This window comes from Camelus dromedarius, chromosome 8 (assembly GCF_036321535.1).
Source record: "Camelus dromedarius isolate mCamDro1 chromosome 8, mCamDro1.pat, whole genome shotgun sequence".
NCBI classification, from domain to species: Eukaryota; Metazoa; Chordata; class Mammalia; order Artiodactyla; family Camelidae; genus Camelus; species Camelus dromedarius.
The window spans coordinates 30568255-30581288 of NC_087443.1; the positions used below are offsets into that span (position 1 = coordinate 30568255).

The 13034-nt window shown below is 34.1% G+C and overlaps 1 protein-coding gene across 2 annotated transcripts in view; it reads right to left on the minus strand.

Annotated features, from left to right (window-relative positions):
- Positions 1 to 13034, minus strand: part of ADK (adenosine kinase) — a 409740-nt gene that overhangs the window by 376959 nt on the left and 19747 nt on the right. For both annotated transcript variants that reach the window (XM_010984136.3, XM_031461080.2), the window contains exon 2: positions 2590 to 2664. In XM_010984136.3, coding sequence (XP_010982438.1) covers positions 2590 to 2664 — 75 coding nt within the window. The remainder of the gene's footprint in view (positions 1 to 2589; positions 2665 to 13034) is intronic.

Here is a 13034-nt window from a genome sequence, read left to right on the forward strand (position 1 = left end):
ATTCTTGCCTGATCCTTCGACATTTGAATTTATCCAAATAAAGAGTTATGGAGGTAATCTCTAAGACATTTAAAAAAACCAAAACTTGTTACAAATGGTTGTCTCCCCACCAAATCAGTTGTATTTCTAAGTACCAGCAATGAACAATCCAAAAACAGTATTAAAAAAAAAAAATCCCACTTACAATAGCATCAAAAATAATTAAATACTTAGGATTAGATTTAACCAAGGAACTGTGAGACTTGTGAACGTAAAACTACTAAAAACTGTTGAAACAACTTAAAGACAACCTAAATAAATGGAAGGACATCCCCTGTTCATGAACTAGAAGACTTAATATTGTTAAAATGGCAATATTTCTAAAACCAGCCTACAAATTAAATGCAATCCCATTCAAACTTTCAACTGCCTTTTTTGCAGGAACAGACAAGAGGATCCTAAAATTAATATGGAATTGCAAGGGACTTCGAATAGCCAAAACAACCTTGAAAGACAACAACGAAGTTGAAGAGCTCACACTTCCTGAATTAAGAACTCACTACAAAGCTACAGTAATCAAAACAGTGTGGTACTGGAATAAGGAAAATCATACAGACTGATGTAATAGAACTGAGAATCCAGAAATTAACCCAAACACCCCTGGTCAACTGATTTTCATCAAGCATGCCAAAACCACCATTCAGTGTGGAAAAGTACAGTCTCTTCAATAAATGATGCTGGGACAACTAGATTTTCACATGCAAAAGAATGAAGTGAACCCTTAAGATACATCTTATACAAAAACTAACTCAAAATGGATCAAAGATCTAAATTTAAGAGTTAAAACTAAAACTCTTAGGAGAAAATAGGCACAAATCATCATGATCTTAGATTTAGAATGGGTTTCAGATATGATAGCAAAAGCACAGGGTACAAAAGGAAAAACAGATAAACTGAACTTCATCAAAATTTAAAAACTTTATTGCTTTAGAGGACACTTCCAAAAAAGTGGGGAAAAAAACCCCACAGAATGGAAGAAGGTGTTTGCAAATCATGCATCTGATAAGGTTCTAGTATTAAGAATATATAAAGAACTCTTACAACTCAACAACAAAAAACAAATTAAAAAATGGGTGAAGAATTCCAATACACATTTTTCCAAAGATATACAAATGGCCAATAAGCACATGAAAAGATGTTCAACATCATCAGTGATTAGAAAAATGTAAATCAAAACCACAATATGACTTTATACCCACTAGGATGGCTATAATTTTAAAAAGGGAAAAGAACAAGTCTTGCTGAGGATGTGGAGAAAATAGAACCCTCACCTGTAACTAGTTGGAATGTAAAATGGTACAGCCAGTGTTTTAAACAGTCAAATGGTTCCTAAAAAAGCTAAACACAGAATTACCATGTGACTTAGCAATTCCACTCCAAAATGTATACTCTAGACAAATGAAAATATATGTCCATGCAAAAACTTGTACACAAATATTCACAGCGGCTTTGTTCATAATAGCCCCAAAATGAAACCACCCAAAGCATCCATCATCAGTGTGTCCATCAATGGATGAATGGACAAACAAAATGTGGTATGTATACAATGGATTATTATTCTGCCTTAAGAAGCAATGAAGTACTGATACATGCTACAACATGAAGAACCTTGAAAAACATCATGCTAAGTAAAATAAGCCAGACACAAAAGGCCACATATTGTATGTCTCTATTTATATGAAATAAAATGTCCAGAATAGGCAAATCCATAGAAACAGAAAGCAGACTGGCAGTTCCCTGGAGATTGGGGCAAGGTGGGGAGGGCAGGTTGAAAATACTGAAATGACCACTAAAAGAGTACTAGTTTCTTTTTGGGGTGATGAAATGTTCTGGAATTAGGTAGTGGTGATGGTTGCACAACACTGCAAATGTCCTGGCAGTCACTGAATTATACACTTTAAAATGGTTAAAATTATGAATTTCAAGTAAATTATACCTCAACAATATTTTTTTAAAAGTGGTTGCCCCTGGACATAGAACTTGGGGTGATCAAGTAGAAGGACCTTGATTTCTCATTATTAATCCTTTTTTAGTACTTAATTTTTTTCTTGTACCAAATAATCTCAGACAGTCAGAATAAATAAACACAAAATGATTTCTCAGCTAAATTAACAACACTGAAAGTTACTATTAGGGGAAAATAGTGGAAATTCATGGCATTTGGGTTATGTCCTGATACTCTTCTTGCCCTTTCTAATCCTATTCCTTCTCCCATTCATGTTATTATGGTACCACTATAGATGTAGTTCATTGATAGTAATTTTTAAATGTGGAAATTAAATCATGAAGTAAACCACATACTTCTTCCTTGAAAAAATTAAAAATAAATTTCAAGTGAAAATAGCAATAGGAATGAACAAACGTACCTAAGTTTTCCCAGGGAAAAGTATGGTCAATTATTTAATAAGTAATAATATTCTACTTGCTAATAGCAGGTTTATATTTCTGGAGTTTTCCTCCAGTTGAAGATGTTAAGAAAGTAAATTCTAAAGTTCTCATCAGTTTTTCTTTAAGTTTCACATTGTACATATAAAAAAGTTTAATACTTACTTATCAAGGAAATCCTTATCCACTACAGCAGTGATGTCAAGAAGAGGATTTCCCATTCCAAAGAGAATATTTTCACTAAAAAAACAGAAACAAAATACAAGCACAAGTGAGAAATACTTCTGAAGATAAGTGATATGTAAAATGCACACAAATATAAAAATATCTTCACTTTACCTTGAAAATACATGTAACATACTAGTTTATTAAACCTTTGATTTGCCTATTATATGCAGGGCAACATTTTAGAGGTAGGACAAGTACATTCAGAAAGGAGAATGACTTTTAAGTTGGAGGAACTAAAATATAACAGAAGAAATCAGATCATGTGATTTTCTTCCCACAGTATTTAACAGCCAATGACTGCAGCTAATTAATTTCAATGTTCTTTTTTTTTTAAGGTCTATCATAACAAAGTTCTGCACCCAACCAGCATGATAGACAATTAACTCTCTCTAACAAGTGAAATACTGAACAAATGAAAGTTTTCAGGGAGCATACAGCAAGTCCTGGAGGAGTCCAGTCAAGAGCCTTATCCCTAAATATCTGTGAATGACTGGGGTGGGACCTTCACAATGGGTATCATAGATACTGTAATTTTCAATTACATTTAACAGGCTTTGAGGAAGTCTGTTTTCCAAAACGGATCATAATATGGCTCAAAACTGAGGGAAAGACAGAACTCCACCCAAGTGATACCTTCCAGCCCAACTGAAAGCAAGAAATGGACCAGTGGCCATAACTGGGTCAGCCTCCATGGAAGGCATCCCGCTAGTTTATGCAGTAAAATTTACCTCTGTGTAATTTCCCACTGATCTCTAGTTTGCTCAAGCTCTCTTCCAGTTGCCTCCAAACTGGTGACCATCCTCCTTATTTGGAGGTTACCAATAATATTAACAGGATCAATACCCCAAAGCTGCTTTAGGAGAATGAGGCACAGCCTACAATAATAGTCTATAATGATTTAGAAGAACGAATTATATTTAGATGAATTTCTCTTAATAAAATCACAGATTGTGCAACTACAGTTGAGTATGCAATAAAAAAGAAATTTGTCCCTTTTTCTATTTAAAGAAAGCTGATGGTGAAAAGATCATTCATTGATTTATTCACACTGACATTTATAAAAAAAAAAAGTCTAATACAAAAAGAAAATACTTTAAGTCCTTAGAAAATGAAGGATCAGCAGGCAGATACAGTAACACTTGATCATCATTTCATTAGGGACATCTCTCCGTGATTTATGTATTGTTAGTCTAACAATAAAAATTCCTAGAACTTATTTAAAAAGAAAAGTACAGGGGAAATACAACTGAGCTGCCTGGCTGTTTCCTTTTATTCACCCCTTTTAAGTGTTCAGTTCATTATAAATAGTCATGTAACCACAACCAAAATCAAAATATGAAACATTTCCATCACCACACAAAAAAACCATCCTGTCCCCTTGTCAGTCTCTCCATCCCCAACTGGTCTCCTCTTGGTTTTAAGGAATACAATTAAAAAGAATATAACTGTGACTTCTTCTTAAGAAGTCAGTCCTTTGCGCATCTCCTGCATTCTCAAAATAGTTCCTTACACTCTATTTGAAAATTTAGTAAAAATAATGTTACCAAATTAATGCAACCTCTCTGGGCCTATGGCTTCTACAGTTAAAGAACTATGGGGGGGTGGCAGGGAGGAATGAGCACACTGAATCACAATAACCATGTTTAAACTCATTCCTAAATTTATTTGTCCAACAAAACCTTTTCTTATGAACATAACTGGACAAGAACATGTAAAATGTGATTCAGAACTCCCCGTCTAAAGGACAAAAGATGAAATACTTATACACTGCCTACTGCCCCTCGCTGCAAGACGTATGTAACATAAACCCTGATGAGAGATGCATTCTACTTTCAGAAACGTTAAAATGTGAAGAAATACGCATATTACAATCATTGAAATACAGTGCCTCTTTAACTTTATCTCACCATTCTAACTCATACATACAATCTATTTTCTAATCACAATACCTCACTGTTCCCTGAAAAAGACCCTAACTGTAAAGTACTTTATCCTAGTTCTTTTGTCTAGCAAACTCCCATTCATCTATTTAAAATGTCTCATATGCCAGCTGTCTTAGAAAAATCTTCTCTAACTCGTACCCAAGGGTTCTCATGTAAAACTGCACAAGCTATCCCCTGCACAACTCCAGAGGGCTCTATTCACAATGTGAAAGATAGCTCCTATAAAGTAAGACACTGCTGCTCTCCCTCCCAGTTTTACTCATTTCCTCCCTCTAGGTTCTGTTAAGTCCTTGATGAACTTTTTAATTGATTTTTAAGGGTTTCTTTGTACTTTATCTCAATCAACTTATCTCAATATAAAGGGTAAATTTTTTTTAATCTTAATTACAGTTGTATTCTCAATGGCTAGCATATGATAATCTCACGGGCCTTGAGGGATTTTGCGATTCTAGACTATGATTTTTTTGATCAACAGACTGCTGCTTCTCTCAGGCTCCCATAGATCAGGGCTGGGTTTACAGTAAGGTTAGATTTTAAAGATACTTGAGGTCAAATAATATAACACTAATTCAAGATAGTTTGTCTTAAGTTAAAAATGAATATTGCATTTCCTAGAGCAATCACAAAATGATAACACAATGAGGTATAGCTAAAAAAAAATCCAACAAAAAATATAAAATGAAAAATTAAAATATAGTCAATTTAGGAAAAAAGGCAGAAATAACATAATAACATACAAGATAAGCAAAACAAAAAGATGGTGTACTTAAATGAAACCACATCAGTAATTACATTAAATGTATATGGATTAAACACTCCAATTAAAAAATAAAGACTGTCACACTGGATTAAAAGAAAAAACAAATGTCATTTACTAGAGATACATGCTAAATACAAAGATATAGACAGTTTGAAAATAAAAAGCTGGATAAAAATAATACCATGCACACAGTAATCAGAAAAAATCTGCAGTGGCCATATTAATATCAGACAAGGTAGGCTTTAAAATAAGGAGTATCACCAGATATATAAGGATTTCATAAAAATAAATAGGTCAACTCACAAAAAAATAAATGCTTCATAATACTCAGTGGAAAAAAAACTTGAGAGAAACAAAAGAAACAGACAAATGCACAATCTTAGGTAATTGTAACACCCCTCTTTTAGTAATTAGTAAAACAGACAACGCAAAAATAAGTTGGGGAGGTACAGCTCAGTGGTAGAGAGAGTGCTTAGCATGCACAAGGTCCTGAGTTCAATCCCTGGTACCTCCATTAAAATAAATAAACTTAATTACACAACCCCCCCCCCAAATAAATAAATATGTTAGGAATTGTACTACTGGATATTTATCTCAGAGAAATGAAAACTTATAACTTCATCCATCTGGGCCTGGAATGTTGTTCGGGTGAAGGGGGTGAAAGGTTTTAAATTACAAATTCAATGTCTTTAATTGATAAATAATTATTCAGATTTACCATTTTTTCCTGTCAGTTTTGGGAAGTTGCATTTTTAAAAAAATTTATTGTAAGTTGAATTGTTAAAAATTTGCTCATAGTATGGTGTTATTGCCTGTTGGAACTGTTTTATGTCCCCCTTTTTATTCCTGATTATTGGTATCCCTCCTTTCTTTAACTTTTTGGGGTCAATCTTGTTCGGGGTTTATCAGTTGTATTAATTTTTTCAAAAACCCTGATTTTGGTTTAGTTGAACTTTTTTATGCATTTTTTATATAAAGTGTTCCCTTCTCAGTATTTCATTAACTGCACCATACAAATTTTGATACTCTTCATAACAGCTTTACTGGTAATAGTAAAAAAAAAAAAAAAAAAAAGGGAAACAACCCAAATGTCCTTCAACAGATGACTAGGTGAACAAACTGTGGTACACCCACACAAAGGACTAATACTCAGCAATAAAAAGGAATGAACTATGATACAACTTGGATGGATCTCAAAGGCACTGTACTGAGTGAAAATAAAATCTTACCTATGTGTATGTGTATAGAACCTATGTATGGTTCCATTTACTTATCACTCTCAAAGTGACAAAATTATATTGAGGAAGAACAGATCAGTAGTAGCCAGGGGTTAAGGTTGGGGGGAGGGTGTGACCATGTAGGGATAACACAAAGGAGTTTCTTTGTGGTGACACAACAGTTTAGTACCCTAACTGTGTTAATCAGGAATCTGGACATAATAAAATTTCATGTATCTATACACTACCACCACACCAATAAAAAATAGTGTATGCAAAGACTGGTGAAATTCTAATAACATCTGAGGTCAACTTAATAGTACTATACTAACATCAATTTCTTGGTTTTAGTAATATACTATGGTTACATAAGATTTATCATTGGGGGAAGTTGCGTAAAGGCTGCACAGGACTCTCTGTACTCTTTTTACAACTTCTTGTGAGTCTTCCAGAAAAAAAACTTGTAAAGTATTTCAAAAGAAAGAGAAAGTAGGGATATTGAAAAAAATGTTTAAAAAACAATTAGGGTGATATCATGAGGAATGGCAGAATAAGGGCCTCCAAAAATCATCTCTTCCATAAAAGCAACAAGAACACTAGCAAAATATGTCAAAATCAACACTTTCAGAACTCTACAAATTAATGAAAGGCTTGTAACATTCAAGGAGCATTTAATTCAAGGGGGGAAAAAAGACTGAATTTCAGTAAAAATAGCAAGGTTTGTGGCATTATAACTTGCCCCACTCTCTTTTCCCCTCCCCAGCAGCCTTAAAAGCAACAGCTCAAAAACATAGCGGAAATGAGGAGCCTAGCAGCCACTGGAGGAGTCGGAACAGAATTGGAGCTTTTCCAAAGCCCCATTTTCAGAGAACTCCTATTATTTGAGCTTACTGGCAGTTCCCTTAAAAACCCCTACTCGCAAGATTACTCATTCTTTGACCTGACTCAGAGCTTGCCCAGTGCTAACAGCCTTTTCCCCAGGGGCATTTGTCAAAAACAATCAGCTGCAATTGTTTAACACCCGAGCCATCTGAAGCAGTTGGGGCAAACAACAAGCTAACCAAAAAACCTAAAAGGAAAAGCAGGGGCATGAGATGTCCATAAGGGGTTTTGAAAAGTTCTGAATATTCCTGAGAGTCTAGAAGGCCAGGAACATGTGCCCTGGCCCGTGGGCATGCTCAAGAAAGACCTGAAAAGGTACTAAGCAATCACCTCTGAGCTTGAGGCTCTACACAAGCAGGAAACAAACACTGTGGCAGTGTTATAAGCCTGGCTGAAAGCTGAAGGTATGCCTCAGTAAGCACATACAGCCTCTCAGCAAAGACGGGGAGGCTATAACAAGTATTGGCAAGAACACAGAAAAATTAGAATCCTCATACATTGCTGGTGGAAACAAAATGATGCAGCCGGCTTGGAAAAAAAGTTTGGCAGTTCCTCAAAAAAATAAACATAAAATTACCATATGACCTAGCAATTTCATTCCTAAGGATATAATCAGGAGAAATGAAAATACGTGACAACACAAAAATTTATACATGAATGTTTATGGCAGCATTATTCATAATAGCCAAATAGTGGAAATAAAAATATGTCAACTGATGAATGGATTAACAAAACACAGTACATACATATAATGCAATATTACTCGGCCCTAAGAAGGAATGAAATACTGATACATGTAACAAACATAAATGAACTTTGAAAACATCGTATTCAGTGGAAGAAGCCAGGCACAAAAGCCCAAATATATGATTCCACTTATGAAATGTCCAGAATATGGCAAATTCACATAGACAAAAGAGATTAGTGTTGTCAGGAGATGGCAGGGGAAATGGAGAGGGACTATTAACAGGTATGAGGTTTCACCTACGGGTGATAAAAAATGTTCTGAAATTAGTGGTGATGTATGCACAACCTTGTGAATATACTAAATGGCAGATTTTATGGTATGTGAATTATATTTGAATGCAGTAATTAGTTAATAGTTAAGTAAATAAAACAATTAAATTCTTTGACCCAATTGGTATTTATAGAACACTACAGTTAACAACTGCAATATTCATTTAATTAACGATATCTAAAATTTCTACACTGAAAACCTCAAAATATTCCTGAGTGAAATTAAAGACTTTAAAAACACATGTAACAGACTGGATAAAGAAGATGTGGTGTATTTATAAATGGAATACTATTCAGCCATAAAAACTGACAACATAACACCATTTGCAGCAACATAGATGTTCCTGGAGAATGTCATTCTAAGTGAAGTAAGCCAGAAAGAGAAAGAAAAATACCATCTGAGATCACTCATATGTGGAATCTAAAAAAAAAGAACATAAATACAAAACAGAAACAGACTGATAGAGATAGAATACAAACTTGAGGTTGCCAAGGGGGTAGGGGGTGGGAAGGGACAGACTGGGAGTTCAAAATGTAGAACAGATAAACAAGATTATACTGTATAGCACAGGGAAATATATACAAGATCTTGTGGTAGCTCACAGAGAAAAAAAAGTGACAATATATACACGTTCATGTATAACAGAAAAATTGTGCTCTACACTGGAATTTGACACAGCATTGTAAAATGACTATAACTCAATAAAAAAATGTTAAAAAAAAAAAACACATGTAACATTCACCAAAACCACAGGTGAAGCCATAAAACTAATCTCAGTAGATTTCAAAGGACTGAAATCATAAACAATGTATTCTCTCTCTCTCTCCACTATAGATATGTGTTTACAATGTATAAAAAATATATTCTCCAAACATCATGGAGTTAAGTTGAAAATCTATTTTTTAAAAATAACTTTAAAATATCTAAATATTTAGAAATTAAGAAATAAATTTTTAAATGAACTGTGAATGAGGTAAATCACAATAGAAATTAGAAAATTTGAACTGAAGATGCATTTCAAAATTTGTATGATGCAGTTATAGAAGTACTGAGAGGGGAACATTTTATATATAAAATGCACGTATATATAAAAGTTCAACAAAACCAAAGTCTGGGTTTTGAAAAGACTAATACAACTGGATAAACCCCTAACAAGATTGACCCCAAAGGAAGGATACCAATATCAGGAATGAAAAGGGGAACATAAAATAGTTCCTACAGGCAATAACAGCATACTGTGAGTAAATTTTTAACAATTTACAATAAATTTCTTTAAAAATGCAACTTACCAAAACTGACACAGGAGAAAATGGTAAATCTGAATAATCATTTCTCTATTAAAGAAACCAAATTTGTAGTTTAAAACCTTTCATCCCTTCATCCAAACAACATTCCAGACTCAGATGGCTTCATTGCTGAATCGTATCAAAAATGTAAACAAACAATACCAATCTTACAAAGCTATAATAATTAAGACAGTGTGGTATTGGCATTAACAGTATACAAATAGATCAATGGATCAGAATAGTGAGTCCAAGAAAAGATGTACACTCATCTAATCTACTGACTGAGAATCCTTTTGAGGAAACCCGTATACCACAGAAAAAATTTAAAGATGGATCATAGACCTAACTGTGAAGCCTAAAACTATAAAGCTTCTAGAAGAAAATACAAGAGAATTGTTTCACAACCTTGGGATAGGGGAAGAAATGATTTCTAAGAACCCAAAAGTTAGTAAACGTTAAATAAATCAAATCAATGAATTCAACTTCAAAATTTAATACTTCTGCTCCCAAAAGACACTGTTAAGAAAATGGGAAAGCATGGCTTAGGGAGAACATATTTGCTACATCTGGAGGTATGTATGTTTGTGTTTAAAATGTAACAAACAACTTGTATCCAGAATACAAAAAGAATTACAAATCAGCAACAAAAGGTCAACCCAATACAAATATGAGCAAAAGACTTGAACTGACAGTTCAAAAGAAGAGATAAGCAAATGTTTTACAACCACATCATTAGCCATCAAGGAACTATAAACTAAAACCACAATGAAACATAACTACACATCCAGCAGAATGGCTAAAATCAAAAATGCCAAATACTGTCAAGAATATGGAATAAATGGAACTCATATAACACTGAATGTGAAATGCATTCAGTTTTCCACTTTGGAAAACAGTTTGTTAGTTTCTGAAGTTATAAAGACATCTACACTAGGAGCACAGCCATTCCATACCTAGGTATTTATCCAAGTTCACACAAAAGCTTATACACAAATGTTCATAGCCGTTTTATTTATAGTAATCAAAAACTGGAAAGAAGCCAAAGTCCATCAACAGGAGAACTGTTGCTATATCCATATAATGGAATATTACTCAGCAGTGAAAAGGGACAAACTACTGACACACACATCAAAATGGTTGAATCTCAAAATTATTATTGAACAAAAGCAATCAAAGTAATCATACACAAATAGTATTTACTGTACGATTCCATTTACATTAAGTTCTAGAAAAAGCAAAACTAATCTCTACTAATAGAAGCCAGAAAATAATTGCCTAGATGGGGCAGGTAATGGGATTGATTGAAAAGACGCAGTGGAGAGTATTCCGGGAGATGAACATGTTTTGTACACTGACCTGAGTGGTGTTTTACACAAATAAGTGCATTTTTTTCCCCCAAACTTCAGTGAATTTAGGATCTGTGATTTTACTATATGTGAATTACAGCACTGGCATTTTTTAAAAAGTTAACAAGCTAGGAAAATATGTGTACCCCTTAGGCTATGTAAAACCAGTCCTTCCATTTATGCCTGTGCATACTAGCACGCCTTCTTGCATACTCAAGGCAATAATCTCTTCTCTCTGAAAAGCATCATCTATTTTTTTTTTTAGTTTCTATTGAATTATTCTTTTCAGCACAAAAATGTTGAAATTTCTGCCCCTCCCTCCCAAAAAACCTCAACCCCACATACATCTCCAACTATTAGTTTCCTGCTCCCCATTACAGTAGAAACACTTCGAAAAGATTGTGCTGATAAATAGCAAGTTCCCCTAAACTAGATAAAATTATTCATCTAAAATTTAATTTTCAGGAGTATACGTGTGACACTTTAATGACTAACACTTACATAGCAATTTTCAACTTACAAAGCATTTTTATGTATGTTATTGCCTTTAAATCCTCACAATAACCCCATAGTGTAGATATTTCTATTATCTCTAACAGAAACAAGAGGTTCAGCAAGGTTTTACAATCTGCCAAAGGTCAAACAACAAATCAATAAGAACTCTCTTACTGCAATAAAAATGTCTAACCAAAGAAAAATATCCATATCTAGTCAAAATAATCTAATATTCCATTATCTTATAGTCCTATTTCAAATAAGACCTCAACAACCAAAATCTACTACAACAAAATTATTATAGTGTGTATGTACATGACCAGGTAATTCATTATCCAAATGGGACACTTCTGAGAGTACAGGAAGAGCTATTAACAATTATGTCAGGATAATAGTCATGATCCAGGACTGTCCTGTATAAATTGATATATGTGAAAATAAGAATTCATACTTACCTTTTATTACAGTATTTTTTAAAGTAACAACTTAAAACCAAGTAGGTATGAAGACGTAAACAGACATGATTGTTAACCAATGTTATAGGAAAGGGTTAACATTTAAACAGTCTAGACAATCATTTTGGTTCCAATTCATCTTTGACAGTTCTGCTTAATGTAGCAATACTGTGGCTGGAAAGATTGGGAGTTAGAAAACCTTGTATGCCTTTTCAAACAAAGATGACCTATTTATAAATATGAGTATTAACAGCTGACAACATTGCAGTTCTCTAAGAAAAAAGGATTCCTATTTTAGTTCTTCAAAGTATTTCACAAATGAAACGATTTCATTTTATTTTAAAAGCTCACTTGCCTCACTTAGAAGTTTCAGAGCATTTAAGTTTGTGCAGTAATCTGAAATTTGCAATTCTTATAAAAGACACAGGTCCTGAAATGACTTTGAGAATTGTTTAAAGGCTCTAAAGAAATCAACTCAACAAAGGCAGTTTCAATTTTAGCCAGAATTTAGCCTCCATATGAATATTCTCCATCTGAATGGTTTGGCAGATCCTACTGGACATACCTCAAAAAAACTTGAGTGTTCGGAGAAAAATACCCCACGACCCCACCCACAGCCCACATAAATTTTCCAGCGTAGGCCTGACCCACAGAAATGGTTACAGAATTATCATGTAGAGCACAGACATGTCGAGTCCCAGAATAGTCTTAAACCAAATCTGACCTGTCTGGGCAGGCCAAAGAATAGAGTTCCTCAGCTCTACAGCAAACTCTCTCCCTGTCTCCCTACCTCATTTTCCCAGTCTTCCCTGGCACAAACTCAAGCTGTAAGCAATGTCCAAAACCAGACCAGACATTCATGTTAGGAAAACAAGGCAATATTCATAGGAGTATTTTGAAACAGTGCTGAACAGTGAAAAGTGCACAAAGTAGGAGTCAGGAGACCTAAATTCTATCTTAGGCTCTACCACTGCCTAACT